This window comes from Phocoena phocoena, chromosome 3, assembly GCF_963924675.1.
Source record: "Phocoena phocoena chromosome 3, mPhoPho1.1, whole genome shotgun sequence".
Lineage (NCBI taxonomy): Eukaryota > Metazoa > Chordata > Mammalia > Artiodactyla > Phocoenidae > Phocoena > Phocoena phocoena.
The window spans coordinates 126,899,711-126,912,363 of record NC_089221.1 but is presented as its reverse complement, the minus strand read 5'-3'; the positions used below and the strand labels follow the sequence as shown (position 1 = coordinate 126,912,363).

At 40.8% G+C, this 12,653-nt stretch overlaps 1 protein-coding gene across 3 annotated transcripts in view; it reads right to left on the bottom strand.

Moving 5' to 3' along the window:
* The window catches only part of HMGXB3 (HMG-box containing 3), a 58,534-nt gene that overhangs the window by 18,251 nt on the left and 27,630 nt on the right, over positions 1-12,653 (bottom strand). For all 3 annotated transcript variants that reach the window (XM_065873620.1, XM_065873619.1, XM_065873621.1), the window contains 2 exons: positions 7,929-8,230; positions 7,292-7,419 (listed from right to left, as the gene is read on the bottom strand). In XM_065873620.1, the coding sequence (XP_065729692.1) occupies positions 7,292-7,419; positions 7,929-8,230 (430 nt within the window). The remainder of the gene's footprint in view (positions 1-7,291; positions 7,420-7,928; positions 8,231-12,653) is intronic.

Below are 12,653 nucleotides of genomic sequence, written 5' to 3'. Positions count from 1 at the left end.
TGGCATGAAAGTAGAAATTAGCCACAGGAAAAGAAATGCGGGAAAAAAAAGATTACATGAAGACTAAAGGACGTGTTACTAAAAAACCAATGGGTCAATGAGGAAATCAAAAAGGAAATTTAAAAATGCCTTGAGGCAAATGACAATGAAAACATAACCATACAAAATCTCTGGGATGCAGCAAAAACAGTTCTTAGAGGGAAGCTCACAGCTATACAAGCCTTCCTCAAAAAACAAGAAAAATCTCAAACAACCTAATCTACCACCTAAAAGACTTAGAAAAATAAGAACAAACAAAACCTAGTCAGCAGAAGGAAGGAAATAATAGAGATGAGAGAAGAAATAAAATAGAGATTAAAAATAACTAGAAAAAAAACGAATAAAACCAACAGCTGGTTCTTTGAAAGGGTAAACAAAATTGACAAACCTCTGGCCATTCTCACCAAGACGAAAAGAGAACCCAAATAAACAAAATAAGAAACAGAAAAGGAGAAATCTCAACTGATACCACAGAAATACAAAAAACCACAAAAGAATACTATGAACAATCATACGCCAACAAATTCAACAACCAAGAAGAAATGGACAACTTTCTAGAAACATACAGCCCACCAAAACTGAATCAAGAAGAAACAGATAATTTGAACAGATCAATCACTAGAACTGAAATAGAATATGTAATTAAAAAAACTATCTACAAACAGAAGTCCAGGGCCAGATGGCTTCACAGGCAAATTCTACCATACATAGAGAAACTTTTACTGATCCTTCTCAAACTCTTTCAAAAGACTGAAGAGGAGGGAACACTCCCAAAGATATTCTGTGAAGCCACCATCACCCTGATACCAAAACCAGACAAAGATACCACCAAAAAAGAAAACTACAGGCCAATATCTTTGATGAACATAGATGCAAAAATTCTCAACAAAACACTAGCAAACCGAATACAATGCATAAAAAAGATCATACACCACAACCAAGTGGAATTCATCCCAAGTTCACAAGGATGGACCAACATACACAAAATCAATGTGCTATACCACGTTAACAAAAGAAAAGACAAAAACCACACGATCATCTCAATAGATGCAGAAAAAGCATTTGACTAAATTCAACGTCCATTCATGATAAAAACTCTTACCAAAATGGCACAGAGGGAACATATCTCAACATAATAAAAGCTATTTATGACAAGCCTTCCCGCTAAAATCTGGAATAAGACAAGGATGTCCACTCTCACCACTTCTATTCAACATAGTATTGGAAGTCCTAGCTACAGCAATCAGACAAGAAAAAGAAATAAAAGGTAGACAAATTGGAAGGGAAGAGGTAAAACTGTCACTATATGCACATGACATGATGCTATACATAGAAAACGCTGAAGACTCCACACAGAAACTAACAGAACTGATAAATGAATTTAGCAAGGCAGCAGGATACAAGATTAACATACAGAAAGAGATTGCATTTCTTTACAACAACAATGAAATAGCAAAAAGGGAATGTGAAAAAAACAATACCTTTTAAAATCACACCCCCAAAAAACCCAAAAAACAAAACTTAGGAATAAACCTGACCAAGGAAGTGAAAGACTTATACGCTGAGAATTAAAAAACATTAATAAAGGAAACTGAAGATGATTCAAAGAAATGGAAAGATATCCCATGCTCTTGGACTGGAAGAATTAATATTGTTAAAATGGCAACTACCCAAAGCAATCTACAGATTTAATGCGATCCCTATCAAATTACCCAGGACATTTTTCACAGAACTATAACAAATAATCCTAAAATTTATATGGAATCACAAAAGACCCAGAATTGCTAAAGCAATCCTGAGGAAAAGGAACAAATCAAGAGGCATAACCCTTCCAGACTTCAGACAATATTTCAAAGCTACAGTAATCAAAACATTGTGGTACTGGCACAAAAACAAACAGATCAACGGAACAGAATAGAGAGCCCAGAAATAAACCCACACCCCTATGGCCAATTAATCTTCAACAAAGGAGGCAAGCATATACAATGGGAAAAAGAAAGTCTCTTCATCAAGTGGTGCTGGGAAAGTCGGACAGCTGCCTGTAAATCAATGAAGTTAGAACACACCCTCACACCATGCACAAAAATAAACTCAAAATGGCTTAAAGACTTAAATATAAGACAAGACCCCATAAAATTCCTAGAAGAGACTGTAGGCAAAACATTCTCTGATAGAAACTGTACCAATGTTTTCTTAGGTCTCCCAAGGCAACAGAAAATAAACAAAATAAAAACAAAAATAAACAAATGGGAGTCCGCCTGCCGATGCAGGGGACATGGGTTCGTGCCCCGGTCTGGGAGGATCCCACATGCCGCGGAGCGGCTGGGCCCGTGAGCCATGGCCGCTGAGCCTGCACGTCCGGAGCCTGTGCTCCGCAACGGGAGAGGCCACAACAGTGAGAGGCCCGCATACCGCAAAAAATAAAATAAACAAATGGGACCTAATCAAACTTACAAGCTTTTGCACAGCAAAGGAAACCATAAACAAAACGAAAAGACAACTTATGGAATGGGAAAAAATATTTGCGAACAATGTGACCAACAAGGGCTTAATTTCCAAAATATACAAACAGTTCATACAACTCAACAACCAAAAAAAAAAAAAAAAACCAAACAGCCAAATCAAAAAATGGCTAGAAGACCTCAATAGACATTTATCCAAAGAAGATAGATAGATGGTCAATAGGCACATGAAACGATGTTCAACATCACTAATTATTAGAGAAATGCAAATCAAAACTACAGTGAGGTACCACCAACTCACACCAGTCAGAATGGCCATCATTAAAAAGTCTATACACAATAAATGCTAGAGAGGGTGTGGAGAAAAGGGAACCCTCCTTCACTGTTGGTGGGAATGCAAGTTAGTACAGCCACTATGGAAAAGAGTATGGAAAACAAAAAGGTATTACCATGTGATCCCACGCCTGGGCATATATCCGGAAAAAGACGCAGTTCAAAAGGATACACATGGGCTTCCCTGGTGGCGCAGTGGTTGAGAGTCCACCTGCCGATGCAGGGGACACGGGTTCATGCCCTGGTCTGGGAAGATCCCACATACCGCGGAGCGGCTAGGCCCGTGAGCCATGGCCACTGAGCCTACACGTCCAGAGCCTGTGCTCCGCAACGGGAGAGGCCACAACAGTGAGAGGCCCGCGTACCGCAAAAAAAAAAAAAAAAAAAAAAAGTATACATGTGCCCCCATGTTCACTGCAGCACTATTCACAATAGCCAAGACATGGGAACAACCTAAATATCCATCGACAGATGAATGGATAAAGAAGATGTGGTGCATGTATACAATGGAATATTACTCAGCCATAAAAAAATAACGGCACATGCAGCAACATGAATACAACTAGAGATTACCATACCAAGTGAAGTAAGTCCGAAAGAGAAAGACAAATACCGTACGATATCACTTATATGTGGAATCTAAAATAGGGCACAAGTGAACCTATCTATGAAACAGAAACAGACTCAGACATAGAGAACAGATTTGTGGTTGCCAAGGGGGAAGAGAGGTAGGGGAGGGATGCACTGGGAGTTGGGGTTAGTACATATTACATATAGACTGGATAAGCAGCAAGGTCCTACTGTATAGCACAGGGAACTATATTCAATATCCTGGGATAAACCATAATGGAAAAGAATATTTAAAAAGGATGTATATATGTGTATAACTGAGTCACTCTGCTGTACAGCAGAAATTAACACAACATTGTAAATCAACTACTTCAATAAAAAATAAATTAAAAAATGATATTTCAGTTTTTAACCTATCAAATTGACAAAATGTAAAAAATTATAATACTAATCTACAAAAAGTTCCTAAAAGTGAGTTTTGCAAGGTCACTGAAAAAAATCAATAGACAAAACCCAATTGTATTTCTATACTAGCACTGAACAGTTAGAAACTGAACCATGTCATTTAGTATAATCTAACAAAATATGTACAGGAACTATATGCTGAAAACAACAAAACACTGATGAGAAAAACAAAAGAAAATGTAATAAAATGGAGAGATAGACCATGTTCGTGGATTGGAAGACTCAGTATCTTTAAGGATGTCAAACTTCCCCAAACCGATCTACAGATTTTACACAATCCCAGTTAAAATTCTAGCACGGGGGCTTCCCTGGTGGCGCAGTGGTTGAGAGTCCGCCTGCCGATGCGGGGGACGCGGGTTCGTGCCCCGGTCTGGGAGGATCCCACGTGCCGCGGAGCAGCTGGGCCCGTGAGCCGTGGCCGCTAAGCCTGCGCGTCCGGAGCCTGTGCTCCGCAACGGGAGAGGCCACAACAGTGAGAGGCCCACGTACCGCAAAAAAAAAAAAAAAAAAAAAAAAAAATTCTAGCAGGATTCTGTAGACACTAACAAGCTGATTCTAAAATTTATATGGGAATGCAAGAAACTAAACAGTTAAAACAATTCAGGAAAAACAAGATTGGAGGATTCACACTACCTGGCTATAAGACTTACTAAAAAGCTGCAGTAGTCAAGACAACGTGCGGTATTTGCTAAAGGATAGACAGCATAAACCAAAAGAACAGGGTGCAGAAATAGGCCCACAATTACAAGATCAATCGATTTCCAATAAAGGAGCAAAGGCAATTCAAAGGAGAAAGAACTACTTTTCAACAAATGGTGGAAGTAATGGATGTCCAAATGGAAAAAAAAACCTTCAATCTAGGCCTCATACTTTATATAAAAATCAATTAAAAATGGATCATAGACTTAAATGTAAACGATAAATTATAAAACTTTTAGCAGAAAACATAGGAAAAGTACTTATGATCTCCACCTAGGTAAAGACATCTTAGCAATAACATCAGAAACAATCTCTAAAAGAAAAAATTGATGAATTGGTCTTTAATTAAGAACTTTTGCTCTGTGGGAGATTGTGTTAAGAGAATGAGAAGACAAGCCACAGACCATAATAAAGTATAAAGTATCTGAAAATCACTTATCTGACAAAGGACATGTATCCAGACTAGATAAAGAACATTTAAAACTCAACAGCAAGAAAACAACCCAGTTCAATGGGCCAAAGATGGAACAGGTACTTCACCAAAGAAACACAGATGGCAAATAAACCCATGAAAAGATGCTCAACATCATCAGTCATTGAGGAAATAGAAATTGAAACCACAATGAGTTACTACTACACACACCTATTAGAATGGCTAAACACACACAAAAAACTAGACATTAGACATTACCAAGTGCTGACAAGTGAGGCAAACTGGAACTCTCACCCATTGTTAGAGGGAATGCAAAATGGCAGCAACATTTAGGTAAACGGTTTGGCGAGTTCTTATAAAATTAAATATACACTTACCACATGGCACAGCAATCTGACTCCTAGTGTATTTACCCAAAAGAAATGAAAAGTTTTGTTTACACAAAAGCCTATACATGAACAGATGTAGACAACAAACATATGGATACCAAGCAGGAAAGGGGGGGCGGGGTGTGGAATGAATTCGGAGATTGGGATTGCCATATATACACTATTGATACTATGTATAAAAGAGATAACTAACGAGAACCTACTGTATAGCACAAGGAACTCTACTCAGTGCTCTGTGGTGACCTAAATGGGAAGGAAATCCAAAAAGGAGGGGATATATGTATACGTATAGCTGATTCACTTTGCTGTATAGTAGAAACTAACACAACATTGTAAAGCAACTGTCCTCCAATAACAAAAAAAAAGCCTATACATGAATGTTTACAGCAACTCTATTCATAACTGCCAAAAACTGGTAAAATCCCAAACATCCTTCAAGGAGTGAACAGATAAATCAAGTGTGGTGCTCCACACAATGGAAAGCTACTCAACAATAAAAAGGAACAATCTACTGATACAAAGAACAATATGGATGAATTTCAAAGGCATTACACTTAGTGAAAGAAGCCAAACTCAAAATGGTACTATAGATTTGTATGATGCTCTGGGAAGACAGAACTATACGGAATGAAGAAAACATCAAATGGTTGCTAGAGGTTAGGGGCGAGGGGTGGTTTTGATTACAAAGGGACAGAAAAAGAATGTTGTGAGGTGATGGAACTGACTGTGGTGGCAGTTACACAACTCAGTGCATTTGTCAGAACTCACAGAACTGCACAACAGCAAAGCAAATTTTACTGCATGTAAATTTAAAGTTAAAATTAAAAAAATATATATAAACCCTAGGTATTACAGGCTGAGACAGACTGCAGGGAAATGGCATTCTCCTTAACTGCTGACAAGAGCATAAAGTAGTACAAACTCAATCTGGCACAAAAAGACAATAAAAGCATGAATTCAAAATCAGGCACCATAAGGTTCTGAAGACAAAGAGAATAATAAATACTCTTGGGAGGGAGACGCAAGAGGGAAGACACATGGGAGCATATGTATATGTAAAGCTGATTCACTTTGTTATAAAGCAGAAACTAACACACCATTGTAAAGCAATTATACCCCAATAAAGATGTTAAAAAATAATAATAATAAATAAATAAATAAATACTCTTTAATCTTGAGCACTCCATTCTACATAGAAAACCCAAGATTCAAATTTTCAGAGTGGTTGGTACATGGTCAGTGTTCAATGAATGATGCTGATGAATGAATGGAAGGAAAGGGTGAATATGCAGCAATTCCACTTTTGGGCATCTGCCCAAAGGAAATAATTAAGGCTGTACAAAAGACTTAATTATTAAGAGGACTATAAAATGCAACATCACACACTCCTTAAAAATGGTCATGTTATTTCTCCACTTGCTGGCATAGGAAGATGTCATGATACATCACTGTGTTTAAAAAGAACACTCCAAATCAACATCCAGCACAGCCCCACTTTTGTTCAAAGAAAAACTATAGATCTATAAATCCTATATCTTCTTTTATTCTGCAGGGATGAATAACACACCTGAAAGACTACAGAGCACAATATTAAATGTTCATCTCACGGCAGTAGGATGACTAGTGATTTTTAGTTTCTTTTTACTCGGGTCAGCATTTTGTTTTTCCCACAACGAAGATCTGTTATTTTACAATTAACTTTGTTTAAAGAGCACTGATAAGAGAGTCCTAACACTTCTGAGATAAACGGAATCTTCTGGGGCTGAGATATCCAGGAGGAAAAACACCCTCTTCCTCAGAAGCCCTATCTGAGAGAAGATCCAGTCTCAAAGGACTAGAGGTCTGACCCACAGAGGCTATTCTCAAACATACCCTCTGAGGGAAAAAAGGCTGGCACCCACCTGTATAGATGTCCATGAAGCTGTGCAGGGCCAAACAATGGGGATTCAGACACATCTTCACCTGGGCAGTCACCACCTGCAGCCAGCTGGCTGTCAGCAACCAGCACTCCTGAGGCCCGGCCAGGGAGCTAGTACCAAGAACATCAACAAAAAAAACAGAAGGGAAATCAACTTACTGCAGTTCCTGGGCTCAATGATCAATGGCAAAAATCCTCAAGACTTTAAATATAGTAGGCAAATGAAGGTGTTGGACCTTGCGTTCCAAGGATTTTCTAGGTGGGTGTTCCCACTTCCCTGGACTGGCCTATAGAATCACCCCTCAAGTTAATATAATTCTGAACTTATAACCCAATTTAACCAACCCCAATGAATTCCCAAATCCAAGCATTATGCCAGGCAGTCCAGAAGTAAACTAAATCCTAAGTTGGTGATAGTAACATTTCAATAGAAATGATGGATAATCACTATTATCATTATTATTTTATTTCTGACAATTGGAAAAGTAAAGGAAACCTTAAGAAAAGCTGAGAAGAACATCTTCAAAGGTTATAGCCTTAAAGGTATTTGAAGAAAGGGGCAGTACAGGCCATGTAAGATAGGGCAGCTAGGGAAGGGTAAATCTAAAAGAGGTGCTTACTTTTGTCCCCCTTTGAACAATGGGCTGCTACAGAGAAGGCACTGCGTGGATGGAGACTCATAATAATTCGACCAAGAAGTCTGCTCGATGGTGACCGTCTCCTCACTCACGTTGGACAGGACAAGTCGAGAGCTATTGAGATCATGAATCAAGGCGAAGACCTCGGCCAGCTCTGACTCATTCTCAGGAATCTGCAGGACTTTGCGCAGCAGCTGCAGCGTTGACTGGCGCTGGATCTCCCTCTGGGCTGCGCTCAGGGGCCCTGTGGCGCTCAGCACATCCGGGAGTGGTGAGCTCGCCTCCTGAAGAGAGTGGATTGATCACTAAGCACCCAGGGCACAAAGAGCCAGCGTGAGGCCAAAACCATGAGTGGCAGAGGGATGGGCCCATGACTGAGAGGTGGGAAACCTAGGTTCCTAACCAACTCAGCTAACAACTCACTGTGTGACTCACGGCAAGTGTTTTCTCTCTCTAGCGCTGTTGCTCTACCAGCAGAATGAGAGGATTATACACACCTCTTGGTAATGGTTTCAAGAGTCAGCTCCCATTCACCGGGTATTGGGTTTGGAGGATAACAGTCCAGGGGTTCAATTCTGGTTAGGCCACTGAACAGCTATATATATGGGTGACCCACAGCAATTTACTTAATCTTTCTAAGCCTCAATTTCCTCACCTACGAAATGAAGGATCAAAATACTAATAATCTCCTACAGTTGTTGTACAGTAAATGAGATAGTATTGCAACAAAAAGTCTATGAATGGTAATTATGATTTATAAACAAGTACCTATACAGCTTAAAGCATTTATCTTTAATAGTGTGTGGCTTCTTGGTACAAGGGAACTTTATACACCAGTCAGAGGCTTCCAGGAAACAAGGTTCTGAAACACTCACTGAAACAGGTCCTTCTGAGGCAGGTCCCTTTTCAATGGAAGTCCCTCCCTGATCCCTTGGGCAAATGCAGTGTGAAATCAAGCCCTCCTTCTTGCTCCCAGAGTCCGCTCCTTTACTGCAGATTTCATTTTCTCACAGTTGGTAAACCAGTCCCCTGCCCTGCTTATTTACTGATTCCCAATACCACCATGAGGGCATACAAAAGATGCTAATTCATATTTGCTAGACACATTATTTTGTTTTATAGAAGTAAACTGCTTAGTAACAACTTATTACTCAGTATAACTACGACAACTCGTCTCACTATCTGTAAGTTTGGTTACCTATCTTCCCCCCCTCAACTAGACTGTAAGCTCCTAGAGGGAAGTGGCCATGTCTTATTCATCTTTGTAGCCCCAAAAGCCTGACCAATAATAGGCATTCAATACATGCTTGCTGTAAGAAAGAATGAATGAATGGCTGTAGAAGAGCTGAGTGACAATAGAATGAGTTGCCCCAGGAGGCTGTGTGTTCCCAGTCAGGACTATGTTGAATCATGGGCTGGAAGATCGGTTGGAAAGCATACTATCCTTTGGCTCTGAGCCACAGATGAAAGATGGAAAGGAATGAAGATCATTCCAGCCCAGAGATGTTGTGGTGGTCTTAATTACAGCCACTGGCAACAAACTGCACAGGAAATGTATGGTCACCAGAGGACTCCAAAGAGAAGGTACACAAAGGACCTTGGGTTTCTGACCAGTGTTTTATTTTCTGGAAAACAATAATTATATTTTGCTTCTCCAAAATTTAGAGAATTAGAAGGTGAGGGAATGTCTGAAGATAAGGGTCATGGTGATAAGCGGCTACCAGTTAGCCCAAGATAGAAGAATATATTAAGAGTGGGATTTGAAACCAATTGGCAAAAGGTGCCTAGATAACTCCTGTCTAACCTGGAAAGTTAAATGACCTCATCATTCCAGATCTAGAGACCAACATCCATTTTCACACTGTAAGTCACATCAACAGCTACAACGAAACAGGAAAAAGGAATGTTCAGAGCCATCTACCTACACAGAACTCAATTCCATTCCATAATCATGGACTGACACATTATATATGTAAGCTCCAGCATTAGAAGTATGGGAGCTGGGAATTCCCTGGGTGGTCCAGTGGTTAGGGCTCCTCGCTCTCACAGCTGAGGGCCCAGGTTCAATCCCTGGTTTGGAAACGAAGATCCCACAAACCACACAGCCAGTGGGGGAAATAAAAGGTAGTAGTATCGGGGCTTCCCTGGTGGCGCAATGGTTGAGAGTCCGCCTGCAGATGCAGGGGACACGGGTTCATGCCCCGGTCCGGGAAGATCCCACATACCGCGGAGCGGCTGGGCCCGTGAGCCACGGCCACTGAGCCTGCGCGTCCGGAGCCTGTGCTCCGCAACCGGAGAGGCCACAACAGTGAGAGGCCCACGTATCACAAAAAAAAAAAAAAAAAAAGTAGTATGGGGCAACAGACAAACCTGTCCTACAAATAATCTCGGTCTCACAGGGAGCTAACAGAGAGTCAAGACAGGGTGTGGTCAATATTTTCTATTTCCCTATGCTTCCTTAGAACCTTTATATCCACATTTCTACAGAGTTCTAATTAGAGTACCCATACCATCTAAATTTTTTCACTTATTAGATCATAAACCATTTCCATTTTGCAGACTAATCTTTATCTTTTTATGCAACATCTTAATATTTAGTTATAAAGATATGTTATAATTTATTTTATTTCAATGGTGGACACAGGTTATTTCTAATTTTATCTGTTGTAATTACTGAATGTATGACGTTCTAGATGGGCTTTAGTTCAGATATTTTGTTTAATTCTGTCTAGAAATATGTATTCTCATATTTGTCAAAAACATGTGCTCTGGGGCTTCCCTGGTGGCGCGGTGGTTGAGAGTCCGCCTGCCGAGGCAGGGGATGTGGGTTCGTACCCCGTTCCAGGAGGATCCCACACGCCGCGGAGCGGCCGGGCCCGTGAGCCATGGCCGCTGGGCCTGCGCGTCCGGAGCCTGTGCTCCACAATGGGAGAGGCCACAGCAGTGAGAGGCCCGCGTACCGCAAAAAAAAAAAAAAAAACAAAAAACATGCACTGAATTTGATTCTCAACACCTATCAAGAACCATGAAAATGTGTGTTGCGTGTGTGTGCACCAACAGTTTTACTCTGGGAAACTGACTTAAGGAAATAGTTCAAACAAACAAAAGATGTCTGAGTGATACAATATTATACTGTTTCTTCATACTTTATTTAAATTCTGGGAATGGTAGCATAACTTTATTTTTGTAACTAATGCTTTACTTTTTTTTTTCTTTTTGCATTTCTATAACCAAATAATTGACATGGAGTTCATTTGGGGTATAAGTTGTAGATCTAAATCAGTTTTCTTTATATTGCACTACAATCATCCCTATTTATTAAATAACATTCACTTTCTTGAAAGAAAAAAAAAGACAGGGTGTGGTCGATGCTTTTAACGTGAAGCGGAGCACATTAAACACATGGAGAAGCCAAAAGGAAAGCTCACTGCCAGCAGAGGGCACCGTGTGGGACAAGAGAATGTGATGGAAGGTATGGAACCATTTTACATGCAATTTCAAGGGTTTACAGACTCCTTTAAGCTCAATTCTGAGTCTTCTCTAGGGCTCATGGCCCTGAGAATAAAATGCCCAGATCTAATCCACCTTGCCTGCCTTGTTTTACTGATGGGGAAACAAAAATTCAGGAGAGGGAAAGCGAGCAGCTTAGGGTCACTCCCAGGCAGGTCTCTCAAGGGTCACTCCCAGGCAGGTCTCTCAATTCCTAGTCTCAGTGTTTTTTTCCTTTACTTTAGTTCCACTTCCCTTTCTCACAAAGATGATAACCTCAGAACACGACCTCAAGCACAGACCTGAAGATCAAGGGGGTGAGATTCATCTGCCAGAAAGCCCCTCCCCTCCATATGCACAGAAAACTTAGCTTGAGGCAGTCCCCGCCCCCCTCAGTCCTGTCCACTCCCAAACCCCCTGACCTCCTGACATAACCTTCTGGGTCTCTCCCTGACTCAAGGACATTCAGTGTGACCCCACTGCCTAAAAAACAAACTGCCAGGTCTCAGCATTAAAGATCGTCCATGATAGGGCCCCAATATGCCTTTCAAGACTTGTTTTCCATAATCCTCCCCACACAGTCTCTCCTCTAACCCAATGGAACGAACACCAGACTCCCGACCTCTTCACTTCTGCTCATTCTAGTCCGTGAGTATATGGCATGCCTTCCCCTTCCACCCACATCCTGCACATCTTGTGAGGTACAGCTGAGATCTGGAGTAACCAGGCTCCATCTTGGATCCTGACCTGTTGTTCCGCATGCCATCCTCTTTCCCTGCAAAGCGGATGAATGAGATCTCTCTTCTTACCCTCATCCTAGTCATTCTATTCCCTGCCTTAGGTACTACATCTTTCTGTTCACTTAAAAAAATTCACATGTGGAAATTCAGAGGCCCTCTGAAACTGCCTATTTTCCCTGGTTCTAATAAACCAACAAACAACGACAAAAAAAACAGGCCCTAAGAAGCCAAGTGGAATGTGTTTTACTATCCAAACAGTTTGGTCCAACTTCAGGGAGGAGGCCTGCCAACACTGCTAGAAGTAAAGCTTTGTGGTTGGCCAAATGCTCTGCAAGAAACCTGAGAAGCAGTAATCTCATCTACAATGTCCTGGGGTTGGCACTCTGTATTTACCAAAATTCTATTTACAGGCCCTTCACCAGCCTCAGAGCTAAAAGGATGTAACCCTTCCACGTCTCTCTTCTTCAGAATCCTCTTT